This window comes from Nansenia antarctica (assembly GCF_963989245.1).
Source record: "Nansenia antarctica genome assembly, chromosome: 1".
In the NCBI taxonomy this organism is placed as follows: Eukaryota; Metazoa; Chordata; class Actinopteri; order Argentiniformes; family Microstomatidae; genus Nansenia; species Nansenia antarctica.
In genome coordinates, this window is record NC_137674.1 from 24450762 (window position 1) to 24469463 (window position 18702).

An 18702-nucleotide genomic window follows, 5' to 3' on the forward strand; every position below is an offset into this window, starting at 1 on the left:
AATGACCAACGCCCTGGGTGAACGAACGGATAGAAACTATTGGGTTGTTAAGTCGTGATGTGTTTCCGGGTCCAACGTTGGCTGAGGCGCTCTCTTCGATATGCCGCAGTAATAATAATAATTCATTATATTTGTATAGCGCTTTTCCGAGGCTCAAAGACGCTGACAATATGGGGAAAATGGGAAAGTGCTGCGTCCCTTGTTGTATGACTAGATCTGAGTCTAAAAAACCATTGAACTGTCATTCTACCGCTGTAGTACACTGGTACTCTGGTGCAGGGAATTTCTGGTTTGGACCCGGAAATTGCTAAAAGGCACGTTTGACGTCAGACTTAACAACTGAATAGGAGCTGTGTGCATTGGTATAGGAGACAGCTGAGCTGACTTGGGGTGTGTGTGTGTGTCTGTGTCTGTGTGTGTGTGTGTGTGTGTGTGTGTGTGTGTGTCTGTGTGTGTGTGTGTGTGTGTCTGTCTGTGTGTGTGTGTGTGTGTCTGTCTGTGTGTGTGTGTGTGTGTGTGTGTGTGTCTGACCTGCTCCTTCAGCTCATCGATGGTCCTCTCCGCCAGCTTCATCTCCTCCTGCAGCTTCTCCTTCTGCGTCCTGAAGGTGTCCAGCTCCACACTCTTCTTCTCCGTCTGCTTCTGTAGCTTCAGGTGTTCCTGTTTCTCTGAGGCCGACAGGTCACGCATCCTGACACACACACACACACCACACACACACAACACAAGGAAAGGGGATTCAAAGTTTGTCATTGCACAACGAAACGAGTACAAGGGAATGCATTTATGCTCTAGAGGGGGGGGGGGGCATCTAGTGGGGGCATCTAGGCAACGGGTCACAGCCATTGAAGGCGATCTACTACCAAAACAGATATTGGGCAAAAGAGTAAAACACAAACATACCTGACTAACGCTTCCTTCAGTCTGCCGTTCTGTTCTTCCAGCTGCTTGACGTGGTAGCTGGAGGCAGCGCCGTCCGAGCCTAAAGAACGAGAAACAATTAGAGATGGTAAACGGACTTATGCACTTATATAGCGACTTATTTCAAAGCTCTTTACAACGGCCTCTCATTCACACACACACATTCACAGTTCACACACCAATGGTGGCAAGCTACCATGCAAGGTAGCCCGCTCATTGGGAGCAATTTGGAGTTCAGTGTCTTGCCCAAGGACACCTCCACACGTGAGACAGGAGGAGGAGCCGGGAATTTAACCGCCGATCATGTGGTTCTGGTTATAGTGTGTGTGTGTGTGTGTGTGTGTGTGTGTGTGTCACAACTGGGTTACAGATGTAAACTTTTAGGCAGCCTGGGCCGTGTTCATAAGTTTGTTGTTAGAGGCCTTCAAATGGCTGGTCTATCTAAGAGAAGGGCCAAACAGCTAACAAAGTACTGCTCAGTATCTGCTGTTATTGGTAGCTGCTCAATATGGAGAAGGCGGTGCTTCTTGTACCCATGAGCTGGAGACTGTCTGTTTGACAGTATTGATACTGGATCTGTCAAATCCACTGTCATCATCATTTAGTGTGAATAACATCCTGTGTGTAGCAGAACTGGTTGAATAACATCCTGTGTGTAGCATAACTGGTTGTTAATAACATCCTGTGTGTAACATAACTGGTTGTTGGCTCAGCACTACTGTAACTGACTGTTTTCATAATGTCAAAATGCACTGATAGTATTTATGTCCTTTAGATATTGTACATGTATATGTGGACATAAATAAAGCATTTAAAATGTGTGTGTGTGTGTGTGCTCTTGCGTTTAGCTCTGTCTCTACTGGTACCTTTCTCCTCTATCTCATGTTTGAGGATCTCCAGGTCCATGGTGAGCTCGTCCAGCTTCTCCTTCAGGGAGTCAGCCTCCTGCTGCAGAGACTCCGCCCTCTCCTCCGCCATCTCCTTATCCAGCGTGGCCATCTCTATGGCGTCCGCCGTGTCGGCCATCTCCTCCATGTAGTGCTCCTTGGCCTCCAGGGCCTCCTTGGCCTCCTACGGGTGGGGGGGCAGAGGTTCATTCATACACAGGGGCACATTTAAGACCTTTTTATACCTTTTTTTTAGACCTATTTGAATATCATTTTAGACCTATTCACATATGACACCATATGATAGCTTTTTGTCATCCTGCCGTAGCTTCGTTGGCCAATAGTTTCTCCCGGGGGCAGCCAATCTGCATTTTTTGGGTTCCAGCTTGATTAATTTCCGCGTAAATAGATGTGGTCGGACTGATTTCCTTTCAGGATCTCATTGTTAAGACCTAGCAGCTAATTTTTAGACCTAATAACTGTAACTTGTGGCCTCTTTAGGCCTTGCAAATCGGAATGCTGGATTTTAGACTTAAAGGCTTTTGAAGACCAGCGCGGGAACCCTGATTCATACACCGTATGCTACTAGTGTTATATCAGGGGCCTTGTGGTCAGCTACGTAGGGGTTGCATGGAGGGCAGTCTAGGTTATGATGGTAGGTCAGGTCTAGGTTATGAGGGTAGGTTAGGTCTAGGTTATGAGGGTAGGTCAGGTCTAGGTTATGAGGGTAGGTTAGGTCTAGGTTATGACGGTAGGTTAGGTCTAGGTTATGACGGTAGGTCAGGTCTAGGTTATGACGGTAGATCAGGTCTAGGTTATGACGGTAGGTCAGGTCTAGGTTATGAGGGTAGGTCAGGTCTAGGTTATGAGGGTAGGTCAGGTCTAGGTTATGACGGTAGGTCAGGTCTAGGTTATGAGGGTAGGTCAGGTCTAGGTTATGACGGTAGGTCAGGTCTAGGTTATGATGGTAGGTCAGGTCTAGGTTATGAGGGTAGGTCAGGTCTAGGTTATGAGGGTAGGTCAGGTCTAGGTTATGACGGTAGGTTGGGTCTAGGTTATGAGGGTAGGTCAGGTCTAGGTTATGAGGGTAGGTCAGGTCTAGGTTATGAGGGTAGGTTAGGTCTAGGTTATGAGGGTAGGTTAGGTCTAGGTTATGACGGTAGGTCAGGTCTAGGTTATGAGGGTAGGTCAGGTCTAGGTTATGAGGGTAGGTCAGGTCTAGGTTATGAGGGTAGGTCAGGTCTAGGTTATGAGGGTAGGTCAGGTCTAGGTTATGACGGTAGGTCAGGTCTAGGTTATGACGGTAGGTCAGGTCTAGGTTATGAGGGTAGGTCAGGTCTAGGTTATGACGGTAGGTCAGGTCTAGGTTATGACGGTAGGTCAGGTCTAGGTTATGACGGTAGGTCAGGTCTAGGTTATGACGGTAGGTCAGGTCTAGGTTATGAGGGTAGGTCAGGTCTAGGTTATGAGGGTAGGTTAGGTCTAGGTTATGACAGTAGGTTAGGTCTAGGTTATGAGGGTAGGTTAGGTCTAGGTTATGACGGTAGGTCAGGTCTAGGTTATGAGGGTAGGTCAGGTCTAGGTTATGACGGTAGGTCAGGTCTAGGTTATGAGGGTAGGTTAGGTCTAGGTTATGAGGGTAGGTCTAGGTTATGAGGGTAGGTCAGGTCTAGGTTATGAGGGTAGGTTAGGTCTAGGTTATGAGGGTAGGTCAGGTCAAGGTTATGAGGGTAGGTCAGGTCTAGGTTATGAGGGTAGGTCAGGTCTAGGTTATGACGGTAGGTCAGGTCTAGGTTATGTCTAGGTTATGACGGTAGGTCAGGTCTAGGTTATGACGGTAGGTCAGGTCTAGGTTATGAGGGTAGGTCAGGTCTAGGTTATGAGGGTAGGTCAGGTCTAGGTTATGAGGGTAGGTTAGGTCTAGGTTATGACGGTAGGTTAGGTCTAGGTTATGAGGGTAGGTCAGGTCTAGGTTATGAGGGTAGGTTAGGTCTAGGTTATGAGGGTAGGTCAGGTCTAGGTTATGAGGATAGGTTAGGTCTAGGTTATGAGGGTAGGTCAGGTCTAGGTTATGAGGGTAGGTCAGGTCTAGGCTATGACGGTAGGTCAGGTCTAGGTTATGACGGTAGGTCAGGTCTAGGTTATGAGGGTAGGTCAGGTCTAGGTTATGAGGGTAGGTCAGGTCTAGGTTATGACGGTAGGTTAGGTCTAGGTTATGACGGTAGGTCAGGTCTAGGTTATGACGGTAGGTCAGGTCTAGGTTATGAGGGTAGGTCAGGTCTAGGTTATGAGGGTAGGTTAGGTCTAGGTTATGAGGGTAGGTCAGGTCTAGGTTATGAGGGTAGGTCAGGTCTAGGTTATGAGGGTAGGTCAGGTCTAGGTTATGAGGGTAGGTTAGGTCTAGGTTATGAGGGTAGGTCAGGTCTAGGTTATGAGGGTAGGTTAGGTCTAGGTTATGACGGTAGGTCAGGTCTAGGTTATGAGGGTAGGTCAGGTCTAGGTTATGAGGGTAGGTCAGGTCTAGGTTATGAGGGTAGGTCAGGTCTAGGTTATGAGGGTAGGTCAGGTCTAGGTTATGAGGGTAGGTCAGGTCTAGGTTATGAGGGTAGGTCAGGTCTAGGTTATGAGGGTAGGTTAGGTCTAGGTTATGAGGGTAGGTTAGGTCTAGGTTATGAGGGTAGGTTAGGTCTAGGTTATGACGGTAGGTCAGGTCTAGGTTATGAGGGTAGGTCAGGTCTAGGTTATGACGGTAGGTCAGGTCTAGGTTATGAGGGTAGGTCAGGTCTAGGTTATGAGGGTAGGTCAGGTCTAGGTTATGACGGTAGGTCAGGTCTAGGTTATGAGGGTAGGTCAGGTCTAGGTTATGAGGGTAGGTTAGGTCTAGGTTATGAGGGTAGGTCAGGTCTAGGTTATGAGGGTAGGTCAGGTCTAGGTTATGAGGGTAGGTCAGGTCTAGGTTATGAGGGTAGGTTAGGTCTAGGTTATGAGGGTAGGTCAGGTCTAGGTTATGAGGGTAGGTTAGGTCTAGGTTATGACGGTAGGTCAGGTCTAGGTTATGAGGGTAGGTCAGGTCTAGGTTATGAGGGTAGGTCAGGTCTAGGTTATGAGGGTAGGTCAGGTCTAGGTTATGAGGGTAGGTCAGGTCTAGGTTATGAGGGTAGGTCAGGTCTAGGTTATGAGGGTAGGTCAGGTCTAGGTTATGAGGGTAGGTTAGGTCTAGGTTATGAGGGTAGGTTAGGTCTAGGTTATGAGGGTAGGTTAGGTCTAGGTTATGACGGTAGGTCAGGTCTAGGTTATGAGGGTAGGTCAGGTCTAGGTTATGACGGTAGGTCAGGTCTAGGTTATGAGGGTAGGTCAGGTCTAGGTTATGAGGGTAGGTCAGGTCTAGGTTATGACGGTAGGTCAGGTCTAGGTTATGAGGGTAGGTCAGGTCTAGGTTATGACGGTAGGTCAGGTCTAGGTTATGAGGGTAGGTCAGGTCTAGGTTATGACGGTAGGTCAGGTCTAGGTTATGAGGGTAGGTCAGGTCTAGGTTATGACGGTAGGTCAGGTCTAGGTTATGAGGGTAGGTCAGGTCTAGGTTATGACGGTAGGTCAGGTCTAGGTTATGAGGGTAGGTCAGGTCTAGGTTATGACGTTAGGTCAGGTCTAGGTTATGACGGTAGGTCAGGTCTAGGTTATGACGGTAGGTCAGGTCTAGGTTATGAGGGTAGGTCAGGTCTAGGTTATGACGGTAGGTCAGGTCTAGGTTATGAGGGTAGGTCAGGTCTAGGTTATGAGGGTAGGTCAGGTCTAGGTTATGACGGTAGGTCAGGTCTAGGTTATGAGGGTAGGTCAGGTCTAGGTTATGAGGGTAGGTCAGGTCTAGGTTATGACGGTAGGTCAGGTCTAGGTTATGAGGGTAGGTTAGGTCTAGGTTATGAGGGTAGGTCAGGTCTCTACCCTCTTGGCCTCTTTCAGTTGTTTCTGCAGCTCGCTCTGCTGCTCCTGCATCTTGTTCTTCCACTCCTGCAGCTGCTCCAGCTGGATCTTGTGTTTCTCCAGCTCCTTCAGCTTGGCCTTGTCCTCCGTCCTCTTCATCCTCAGCGTCTCCAGCTTCTCCTCCAGATCCTTCACCTGGCCCCGCAGAGACTCCTCCTCCTGGGGAGAGAGAGAGAGAGAGAGGATGGATGGTAAATGGTAAATGGACTGCACTTATATAGCGCCTTTTTGCTGCTCCAAAGCTGCTCCAAAGCGCTTTACAACGGCCTCTCATTCACCCATTCACACACCCATTCACACACCAATGGCTGCAAGCCGCCCGCCATGCAAGGCACCGGCCTGCTCACTGGGAGCAATTTTGGGGTTCAGTGTCTTGCCCCAAGGACACTTCGACATGTGGCCAGCCGGGGCTCGAACCGCCGATCTGCCAACCTTGTGATCATTAGGCGAAGACTCTACCTTCTGCGCCACAGCCGCCCCAAATGGACTGCACTTAATAATAATAATAATAATAATAATAATAATAATAATACATTAGACTTATATAGCGCTTTTCTAGACACTCAAAGACGCTTTACAAACTGAAAAGATCGAGTAGTAAAATAAAAAGAAATCTTATCTGTCTGGTTATCTTATCTGTGTAGTTCTGAGTTTCTCTCCAGAGCCATAGACAGATGTATGTAGTGTAGCGTCTGAGAAGCGGCGAACAAGCAACGCCAGTGTCCTCTCTCGACCGACTACTCGACTGATTACTAGTATAGGGGTCTAATACATTTTTTGATTACTAAATCTAAATCTAAGTGTCTTTGTAGGACATTCTACTATGTATACTGCAAGTATATCTAGATTTCGGGCGGAGAAGCAGCGAACAAGCAACGCCAGCGTCCTCTCTCGACCGGCATTTAAAAAAAATGTATGCCTTATTCCAAAGCGCTTTACAACGGCCTCTCATTCACCCATTCATACAGTACACAAATTCACACATCAATGGCGGTAAGCTACGGTGCAAGGCGCCGGCCCGCTCATTGGGAGTAATTTGGGGTTCAGTGTCTTGCCCAAAGACACCTCTACTCATGGCCAGCCAGGGATTCGAACTGCGAACCGCCGACCTTGCGATCATTAGACACCAGCTCTCTACCTCCTGAGCCACAGCCACCCCAGCTGAGGGGGGTTACTGTACACTTAAACATACGCTCGCTCACACACTCACACTCAGAAACAAGCTCACACACTCACACTCAGAAACAAGCTCACACACTCAGAAACAAGCTCACACACGCACACACTCGCACTCAGAAACAAGCTCACACACTCACACACTCACACTCAGAAACAAGCTCACACACTCACACACTCACACTCAGAAACAAGCTCACACACTCACACACTCACACTCAGAAACAAGCTCACACACTCACACTCAGAAACAAGCTCACACACTCACACACTCGCACTCAGAAACAAGCTCACACACTCACACACTCACACTCAGAAACAAGCTCACACACTTACACACTCGCACTCAGAAACAAGCTCACACACTCACACACTCACACTCAGAAACAAGCTCACACACTCACACACTCACACTCAGAAACAAGCTCACACACTCACACACTCACACTCAGAAACAAGCTCACACACTCATACACTCACACTCAGAAACAAGCTCACGCGTTAAATCACCCGGCATTCCTTGTGAACACGATTCTAGGTCCTGCATTTAAAGGAGTAAAATTCAAGCCTACACACATATATATATTAGGGCCTGGGACTTTAACGAGTTAATTTCGATTAATTAATTACAGAAAAAATAACGCATTCACTTTTTAAACACATTTTTAATCACACTTCTTTTTGTTTGTTTGTTTGTTACCATTTTAGATGGCACTTGTGACTATGTTAAACTGTTGGTCTGTTTATTATTTTGACCAAGGATATTTGGGTGGGTAGGGGAGGGTGGGGGGGGTTAGTGTAACATTAGGTCAGGTACATTGTGTGATCTGTTGGTCTGTGTAGCTAAAATAAACAGGATTTTGCTGCTTTAAACTTATGTATACGTCTATTCATTGATTCACTCATACACCAAATCCATTTGAATTGAAAAAACATTGCTTCTCGTGTCAAATATTGATATGTGATTAATTTTGATTAATTAATTACAATTAAGCCTCTAATTAATTATATATATATATATATATATATATATTAAATCACGTCCCACCTCTAATATATATATATATATTATATGCGCACGCATGCACAACACGTGCGCACATGCACGTCACACAATCTCACACCGTCACACGGTGTGACAGAAGTGCTAGAAGTTGTTAGTGTGAAACAGCAACACTCCAGATTAACACGCTTTCCACATCACACCACCACTGCACCTGTGTTGCCATAGCGACTTCCCCCTGAGAAGAAACGGGCGAGGCACTGAGTGAGTGAGTCATGAGACTTCTGCCAGTCTCCATATCTAACACAGGACATCCGCTGATCTGACACCTTAATGTTAACATATAATACATATGCATACGGTACATACACAATAGATAACATTCTATACAACCAAATACAAAAGATAGGGCCTTCCTTAGGTTTGTTTTTACACTTTTGGGCTGGTAGGCGTTTACTCTATTCGGTTGTTAAGTCGTGACGTGTTTCCGGGTCCAACGTTGACTGAGGCGCTCTCTTCGAAATGCCTCAGTAATAATAATAATTCATTATATTTGTATAGTGCTTTTCCGAGGCTCAAAGACGCTGACAAATATGGGGAAAACGGGAAAGTGCTGCGTCCCTTGTTGTATGAATAGATCCGAGTCTAAAAAACGATTGAACTGTCCTTCTACCGCTGTAGTACACTGGTACTCTGGTGTGGGGAATTTCTGGTTTGGACTCGGAAATTGCTAAACGTTTGACGTCAGACTTAACAACCGAATCGTCAGTGGTCATGCACTTCAACAACAGTTCAGTGTTGGGTTGAGCTGACCTTGCTGGGGACGGGAGGTGGCGGGGCTCCAGGGGAGAGGAGGCCCCCGGGGGTGGGGATGACGGGCGCGGCCAGGGGGGTCTGGGCCGGGGTGCTGGGCTCACTGCTGCTCATCTCCCCGGCCGAGGCCGAGGCCGACCCGGAGGGCCCCGCCTTGGACGCACCGGTCCCCGCCGGACGGCTGGGCTGGAGAGACAGACGGGACAGACGGGACAGACGAGACAGGCAGAGACACACTGGGTTAGATACAGGGTTCCTACAAGTTTCAACAAGTCAAATTTAAGACCTTTTAGACCTTTTTTTAGACCTCTTTGTATAAAATGTTTTACCTATTTGCGACACCATGAGGAAACTCAAAACTAAACGGCAGACAAATCGAAACAAAGGCATGTGCTATGTAGCTTCGTTCGCCAATCATTTCTCCCGGGGGCAGCGAATTGGCCTTTTTTGGGGTTCCAGCTTGATTAATTTCTGTGTAAATAGATGTGGTCAGACTGATTTCCTTGCAGGACAAGCTAATCTCCTTTTTAAGACCTAGCACCTCATTTTTTAGACCTAATAACTGGAATGTAAGACCTTTTTAGGTCTTATCGATCGGTTTGCTGGATTTTAGACTTTAAGGCTTTTTAAGACCAGCGCGGGAACCCTGTAGATAGACATGGACACAGAAGAGAGAAGACTCACTGATACACTGATACATTCTCTGTTTGGGTCAAGGAAACTAAAATGCTACATGAATCCAATGGAAATTCAAATGAAAAACAGACAGAAACCGTCTCCTATAGGGAGAGAATTGTTGACAAAAGGGATGCATCATGGGATAAAACCGACGTCCCCAACTGACGATAACTGTATTACATTTGACCTGTGCAAAAAAAAGAGGGGACTAGTGAGGAGGAGTGTCAGAAAAGGATAACAAATATTAACCAAGGAACAATGGTTATGCAAGTTAAGTGTGTAAGTATGCATGCATGCGCTGGCTACCAACAACGCAGACACTTGCAGCATATCACAGACACTTACGGTGGCCATACTGAAGGAGATGTAGCTATTGGATAACATATCGTGAGCTTAGAATTATAAGGATCTCCGTCTAGGGTAGTTCAGAGATATTGAGCGTCAAAGTTTTTACATTCCATTATGTTTTGTGAGATGGAACCTTTGTATTTTATTAATTACTAACTCAAAAATGTCAACATTTTAAAAATAACACCACACAGGCATTAATAAACACGGAATAATAAATAATGGATCAGATTATGTAAAAAACTCAATTTTGATTCTAATGTCACGATATGTTGACTTCAGTTGTCTTCCAACAGTTCCCTCAAGGGGCTACTCATATGACCCCATCCCCCCCGGCTAACCTGCCCCAAGACTGGACAAGACTGGGCTCACCTTGGGCCGCCTGGCTGGGGTCTGAAGAGGGGAGAGGAGGAGGACAAAGGAAGAGAGGAGGAGGGGATTGGAGAAGGAGAGGAGAGGAAGGAGGCGCATGCAGAAGAGGTTCCATCATGGGGCGATGGAGAGAGAGAGGGAGAGGGAGAGGAGAGAAACAGAGGCAGTCAGGGTTAGTAGAGTGACACCAGACACAACTCATACTCATGTCAGCAGATGAGACAAGACAAGATGACACAATAAAAAAAAAATCACAATTTCAGGTGTGCCGTCCCTTCACTGGCTTGCTCAAAATTAATCATTAACCAATATAGTGTGTTTTCATATCATAATTTCTGAACCTTCAACACAACTTCCACATGACTAACCCACTGGTGTATGTAGCTCATTGAGTGTCTAACCAAACGTCAGCTACTAAGAACACATTATTAGAGGATCCCACCATCCTTCTAGTCTCTGCCTTGTGGATTGTTTTATTGCTGAGCTTCTGTTCTGTCCCTTAGCCTCCTGAATGGCTTGTTTCATGTTTTGGCCACATGAGCAAGACGTCGGTGACAATAGGGACTGGCACCAACCAGTGTTGGATAAATGACTTGTATTGTTTTCGAAGGAGGAAACAACCGTTCTGGAGCAGAGAACAGGAGAATCGCTCCCCTAACCCCACACACAGGGCAGACAGAATCCCAACCGACTCAATTCTCAAACCGACTCAAACGATTTCCCTCCTCTATTCAAAGTCCCCCAATCACACTCTCTCCCTCTCTGTGTGTGTGTCTCTCTCTCTCTCTCTCTCCTTCTCCCCTTCCTATCCTCTGTGCTCCCATTCGTTCATCTTAGACACATACCCTTGAGTATCTTATTGGATTACTGCCGGACCATTCAGCAGAAATTTAGCCTAACACAATAAGCGTACCAAATCAGAGTTGACACTCTCTGGAGCTGTACTACTGTATCAGCAGTGGGAAAGAATAGAGGCACTAACGTTAAAGGGGTTAGGGGACCTGCTCTCAGGGTGACCAACGCTTTAGACTTCCTCAAAGGCTATTGATCACATGTTCAAGGCATGCAAGACCTCTGCATGATAAGGCCACAGGACTCCAAGAGTTAAAACACACGGAGGCGTGTGTCTTAAATACACCACTGACATTTCAAAATGACCACGAAAAGGACAAATAGCTCTACAGCACATAAAAAATGAAAAAACACACACACACACACACAAACAGCTAGATAGTATTTTTTTGACATGAAGTTGCACATTAAACCCTATGAACTGACAACCAAATAAACATTAAAGTACAAATAAGACTTAATAACAAGACGACACGGTGTGACCAAAGTCATGGCATACTCCTTCCTGAACGACATTTAAATCAGAATCCTATCTGACATATGAACCAGAACATTTCCAAACATGGACATCTTCATATACGAGACAACAGCAACATCCCTAATGAAATAAATCAGGCACAGATTAGACACCAGTCTGGATAACGAACAGCTGTGCCACAACAGAAAAAAACACAACTGATGCAGCATGACAACAACACCTCACACACACACACACACACACACACACACACACACACACACATCTACATTAGAGACATCAGATGGTGTTCTATACCTTCCGGGGTGCAGGAGTCTGTCTCATCATATTTGCGAGAGAAGACAGACAGACACACACACACACACACACACACACACACACAAAGGGATAAAACAGACAAACGCTCAGTCCCACAGCAGTGCCATTGAGAGAGCAACAGCAGAGCCCAGGTTTAACAGACACAAGTCACACAGACACAGCCAGTTCTGCACACGATCAGGCAGCCAGACAGACAGACAGACAGACAACAGGCTGAAGCCGCTTTGCTCAGATCAGCTCAGGCAGGGTTAGCTGCAGTGCGAATGGCCGCAGATCTCTTTTCCCAGGCTCCTGCTATAGTCCTTTATGTCCTTCCTGAAGGGTTGCCAATGCAGCCTCTTTCATAAGCAGTAGGTGTTCTCTGCAGGGTTGCTAGAGCGTTTCCCTCAGACCCCGCCCCTCTCGGTCTGATTAAGACTGACATCTAGCTGCAAGCCCTTCTGACAACTGACTGTTTCACACAGCAACGAAACCTCCCCTTCTCCTGTGCTCTCCTCCTCTCTCCCTCTGTCTCTGTCTCTCTCTTCTCTCTTCTCTCTTCAGCTCTCTGTGATTTGCCAACCGCTGCCCTGCTCGTGCATTACATCACTACCCCCCCCCCACCTCTATTCTCGATGGATGATAGAGAGAGAGAGAGAGAGAGAGAGAGAGAGAGAGAGAGAGAGAGAGAGAGAGAGAGAGAGAGAGAGAGAGAGAGAGAGAGAGAGAGAGAGAGGAGGAGCAAGAGGGTGTAGCTTGTGTAGTGTGAGCGGGGGGAGGGTGGGAGAGCAGGGAGAACAGGGAGGGAGGGAGCGGGAGGGGCGTGGTGTCTGGGGGAGAAGGAGAAGAGAGGCAGAGAGGATGGAGAGAGAAATGTAGCAAAGGGAGGGGTGGAGTGATCTGAGGTGGAAGGTAGGATGGTAACGGACGGGGTAGCACTGATGCAAGTTTCCCCTGTATCCTAGCAACCGCTCCCCAATTCCTCTCCTCTCTGTGGGCCAATTAGAACGGGCCTTCCAAAAGAAGAGGGCTACTGAGGGCGTGTGTGTGTGTGTGTGTGTGTGTGCTTTGTGTGTTATGATGAATGTGGATGTCTGGGGGAATAGGTCAGGTATGGAAACACACAGAGTGCATTCTGCGTTATAGTCAGGAACATGTTGCCTTTACTGACTCCCACGTTAGACGTCTAGTTCGTGAGTTAGGAATCATAAGGTTCTATCTCCGTTTAGGGGAGTTCAGAGATATCGAGCGTCAACGTTTTTACATTCCATTATGTTTTGTGAGATGGAACCTTTGTATTTTATTAATTACTAACAAAAACATTTTAAAAATAACAGCACACAGGCATTAATAAACACCTAATGGATCAGATTATGTAAAAAAAACTCAATTTTGACAAAAACTGAGATAGATGAATGAATGAATGAATGGTCTTTATTGTCATTGCTACAGTACAGGTACCAAACAACGAAATTTAGGAGGGGTGGCTCCCCTGGTGTTAGGAAAGAAAAAAAAACACTTTTTAAAAAATCACAAGAAGGGAAGGAGCTGGTTTACATAAATAAAGGCTATGTACACTATCCACTGTACTATACTGTACAGATAGACGACTAGGGTTGTCATATTGCACAATAGTGTTATTGCACATTTATTTAAAGTGTCGCAGTTTGCAGGCTTGAAATGTACATATTTGTGCCTCAGCACTACACCTGATTTTTTCAGTCCAGCAGCTGCCATCAATCCGTCCAGACTGTCCAGGGCCCAGAACCTAGGTCTTTGCTGTGTTCAGGGCCTGGACGGCCCTGTGGTAGAAGCTGTTCTTCAGTCTGTTTGTCCTTGCGGCCAAGGTCCTGAACCGCCTTTTCAAGGGCAGCCGGGTAAAGTGTTCGTACCCAGGGTGGGTTGGGTCCCTGGAGATCTTGGAGGCCTTCCTGAGACAGCGTGTGTTGTACAGCTCTTCCAGAGAGGGGAGGGGGGCGCCGGTGATCTTCTGTGCTGTTCTCACGACTCTCTGTAGCGCATTTCTCTCCGCGGTAGTGCAGCTGGAGAACCAGTTGCAGATGCCGTAGGTGAGGATGCTCTCCACTGCGCCGAGGTAGAAGGTCACCAGTATCTCCTGCTTGCTGTGTTCCTTCCTGAGGACTCTCAGGATGTATAGCCGCTGTTGTGCCTTCTTGATGGTGTCTTTTGTGTTGTCCTTCCAGGTCAGGTCATCCCGCATGTGCATCCCCAGGAATCGGAGGGTTGAGACTCTCTCCACGCTCTCTCCGTCGATGAGCAGGGGCTGGATCTCGGACTTTTTCCTCCTGACGTCTACGATGATTTCCTGGGTCTTTGTCTTGTTCAGCAGCAAGTTGTTAACCTTGCACAGCTTGCTCAGTTGCTCTACCTCATCCCTGTACGCCGCCTCGTCCCCCCCCGAGATGCATCCCACCACGGTGGTGTCGTCTGCAAACTTTACGATGGAGTTGCTGGGGTGGACGGGGGTGAAGTCGTAGGTGTAGAGGTTGTAGAGGATGGGGCTTAGCACGCAGCCCTGGGGGGACCCAGTGCTGAGTCTGAGGGCTGTGGAGGTGTGGGGGCCCACCCGCACCCTCTGGGGGCGGTCGGTCAGGAAGTCCTTGATCCATGCACATATAGAGTGTGGTAGACCCAGGTCTAGTAGTTTGGTCACTAGCCTGTCTGGAAGGATGGTGTTGAAGGCGGAGCTGAAGTCCACAAAGAGCAGTCTCGCGTAGCTGTTTCCCCTCTCCAGGTGGGATAGAGTGGCGTGGAGAGTCGTCGCGATGGCGTCCTCTGTGGACCTGTGGGCTCTGTAGGCGAACTGGTATGGATCCAGGTTGGGCGGGAGGCGTGTGAGTATGTGGGCCCGGACTAGTTTCTCGAAGCACTTCATGATGATTGGTGTGAGTGCCACCGGGCGGTAGTCGTTTAGGCAGCTCACCGTGCTTTTCTTCGGGACTGGGATGATAGTTGAGGTTTTCAGGCAGGGTGGGATGGTGGCCTGGGACAGGGACTGGTTGAAGATGTTGGTGAAAACCCCGGCCAGCTGGTCGGCGCAGTCCCTCAGCACCCGTCCCAGGACGCCATCCGGCCCCGAGGCTTTCCTGGGGTCCACCGCCTTCAGCACGCGTCTCACTTCATGCTCTGTGAGGGTGAGGCTGCTGAGAGCTGGAGAGAGTGGTGTTTGTGTTGTGGTTACCTCCGTTCGCCCCTCGTCGAACCGGGCGTAGAAGGTGTTCAGCTTTCCCGCCAGCAGGGGGTCGTCCTCTGCAGCTGTGAGCCTGTTGGCTCTGAAGTTTGTCATGTGCTGAACCCCCTGCCACATCCGCCTGGAGTCGTTGCTCAGGAAGCATTCCTCAATCTTCTCTCTGTGGTCTGCCTTGGCCGCTTTGATTCCGCGCTTTAGGTTAGCCCTGGTGGTGCTGTACAGCGGTGTGCTCTTCCCTGCGAAGAAGGCGTTGTCCCTCTTGTTGATCAGTTTTTGGACCTTCCCAGTCATCCATGGCTTCGTGTTGGGGTAGACCCGGACCCGTTTGTCCACGGTGACTGAGTTGGTGCAGTTCACTATGTGGTTCAGAACCGACGACGTGTACTGTTCCAGGTCCTCATGCTCAATAAAGTCCATTCATTCATTCATTCATCATATTCCTGCCATGGGGTGTCATTTAGGCAGATCTGCAGTGGAGCGGACCCTTCTGGCCAGGTTCTGACAGTCTTAGTGGTGATGGGAGCACTTTTCCCCATGGTAGTGTATGCTGGGATCAGGAGGATTGACACATGGTCAGACATGCCTAGATGAGCTAGCGGACTAGCCTTGTAAGCACGTTTGATGTTGGTGTATACCTTGTCCAGTGTTTTTTCTCCTCTTGTTGCACATTTCACATGCTGATAGAACTTGGGTAGTACTGCCTTCAGGTCGACATGGTTGAAATCTCCTGCTATAATGTGAATTGCCTGTGGATCTGTGCTTTGTTGACCACTGATGACGTCATATAGCCGCGCCAATGCTAGGCTACCATCCGCGCTAGGCGCAATGTAAACAGATGTTATGTACACCGCGTTGAATTCCCTCGGGAGGTATGTGGGTCGGCATTTAACAGTCAAGTATTCCAGGTCTGGGGAGCAGTGGCTACTTACAGTTTTCGTGTTTAAGCACCAGCTATCCTTCGTCGATATTATCAGGCCGCCTCCGCGGGACTTACCGCTGAGCTGCGTGCGGTCAGCGCGATGTAGAGTGCGGCCCTCCAAGCTAATCGCGGAGTCCACGATAGTTTCATTTAGCCAGGTTTCAGTGAGAATAGTCACACAGCTATCTCCCACGATGTTATTTTTGGCAACTTGTAGTCTCAGTTCATCCATCTTATTCGTCAGGGACCTGACGTTGGATAGGAAAATACTCGGCAAAGCAGGTTTGTCTGGGCTTCTCCTCAGCCTGGCTAACAGGCCTCCCCTTGCTCCTCGGCGTTGTTTACGGTCTCGCCTCCGCCGCTTACGCCTTAGTGTTGGGATAGCGTAGTACTGTTCACCCGGCGACCGCGCGAGGTCGAATGGGATCCTATGTTGTTTCAAGAATTCCGCCGTTACAGTCCCCTCGTTTTTCGCACCAACTTCTAGTAAGTCTAGTCTGCTGTAGGTACTATTTACACAACCGTTCCCTATAAGTACTAAAATAAAAATGTACATACAAATGTACTTAAAAACACAAAAAAACACCAGCGTTGAAGCCACTCCAAGCCTCGCGTCTGTGCGCGCCGCCATCTTGAGTACTTGGAACCTTATAATTCACGAGATCTCAATGGCAACACACGCTACGGTTTACCACATACAACTACAGTTGTTGTAACCAGTAAGTACTGATTAAACAGATAAAATACATGAGTGTGTAATTGTGTGAACATTTTATGCACTCACTGTGCGGTGGGTGGCCATAAGAAGGGCTATACTGTTGGTTGGTTGTCGTGTCGTGACGTTAGAATTATAAGGTTCTATCCCCATGTTTGGTCAAAATTCAGTTTTTTACATAATCTGATCCATTAGGTGTTTATTAATGCCTGTGTGGTGTTATTTTTTAGTTAGTAATTAATCAAATACAAAGGTTCCATCTCACAGAACATAATGGAATGAGATATTGACGCTCAATATCTCTGAACTACCCTAAACGGAGATAGAACCTTATGATTCTAAACTCACACAGTGTTTCCTATTACAGATCCTCTCCTGGGCCAGAGCTGGGTGGACATATGGCCCAGTAGTCGGAGCAGCAGTGTGTTTACCAGCTCTTCTTAATCTGTGTGCCACCAGCTCAGTCAGAATGGCACTGCCATCTAAGAGGCTTAAGTCCTCGAGCATACGCTGCTTATGCGTTTCACAACCATGCTCGTACACTAACATGAATATTAAAGGAATATTCTGAAATATAGTTAAAGTCGAAATTGTTAGTAGCCGGGGGGAGGGGGTCCATTTAATGTAATGCAGGTGGTGCATCATGCATATGCGCATAGTTATCAGAGGTATCCATGACAGCTTTACAGAGCATTGTGTGTGTGTATCCATTACAGGGCTCTGAGGGGAATTCTGTCCTCTTTAAAAATGGAAGAGTATTCTCTCTCTCTCTCAGTGCTGTGCCCTGTCTGCCAGGGAGGAGAGGAGGAGTGGGGGGGGAGAGAGGGAGAGAGAGAGAGAGAGAGGGAAAGGGGCATGAGGATGGAGCGGGTATCAGGTTCCTGCTATAACAGCATAAGCTGGAGAGAATCACTGCCTGGCTGGCAGGGCGGTGTACCCTGTGCATGGCCAGTCCAGTAGCTCTATAAGAACGGATGGAAAGAGATTGAATTACTGCTGCGCTAACAGCACAACACAACAACAGCATCGACTTCCATTCTCTCGTCTCACAGAATTAGGCTACACAATTACAAGTAAACACACAGTTCTTAATCATTCATGTCCTGTAAATTTGTTGAATGCATCTTTATTTGTCCTTCCTCCTAATTGAGTTGTGTTCGGGAGCATTGCCATAAAGCAATAAAGCAACTCTGAGTATTGGATGTGTCTCGTTTGAGAACCAAGGATCACCAAGAGACGTCGGACTGTCGCCCTCGTTCAGTGAATCAGAGGCTGTACGATAAACAGGGTTCCGACAAGTTTCAACAAGTCAAATTTAAGACCTTTTTAGACCTTTTTTTAGACCTCTTTGAATAGCATTTTAGACCTATTCACGACACCATATGATAGCTTTTTGTCATCCTTCGAGGTGATGAAATTAGGGATTTCACTGCCATACAGACAAAAAAGGAAGCGAATTGGCATTTTTGGGGGTTCCAGCTTGATTCATTTCCACGTAAATAGATGTGGTCGGACAGATTTCCTTCCAGGATCTCATTTCTAAGACCTAACACCTACTTTTTAGGCCGAATAACTGGCATTTGAGACCTTTTTAGGCCTTATAAATTGGAATGCTGGACTTTAGACTTATTGGCTTTTTAAAACCACTGCGGGAACCCTGGGTAAAGCCGTTCAGAGCCTCCCAGCACAGACTAAGGCCGACCCTGAGGACCAGAGACTCCTGGGCAAGATGGGAGGAGCAGCAGGAGGATCGAGAGACACGAACACAATACATAACTGCTGACCAGAGCCGACCAGGCAGGAAATCCATACTCTGCAGCCGGGCTTTCCAAGTCCAGTCTCTGCAGTTGGGTCAGTTACAACCACGTGAGCTTAGAATTATAAGGTTCTATCTCCGTTTAGGGTAGTTCAGAGATATTGAGCGTCAAAGTTTTTACATTCCATTATGTTTTGTGAGATGGAACCTTTGTATTTTATTAATTACTAACTCAAAAATGTAAACATTTTAAAAATAACACCACACAGGCATTAATAAACACGGAATAATAAAT

The 18702-nt window shown here is 47.4% G+C and overlaps 1 protein-coding gene across 1 annotated transcript in view; it reads right to left on the reverse strand.

The window, feature by feature from the left end:
• Window positions 1-18702, reverse strand: part of dctn1b (dynactin 1b) — a gene marked incomplete at its 3' end in the record, with an annotated part of 53001 nt that overhangs the window by 14053 nt on the left and 20246 nt on the right. The window contains exons 5-9 of the mRNA XM_080549054.1: window positions 8782-9017; window positions 5751-5948; window positions 1788-1992; window positions 904-982; window positions 532-691 (exon numbers count right to left, since the gene is read on the reverse strand). Coding sequence (XP_080405180.1) covers window positions 532-691; window positions 904-982; window positions 1788-1992; window positions 5751-5948; window positions 8782-9017 — 878 coding nt within the window. The remainder of the gene's footprint in view (window positions 1-531; window positions 692-903; window positions 983-1787; window positions 1993-5750; window positions 5949-8781; window positions 9018-18702) is intronic.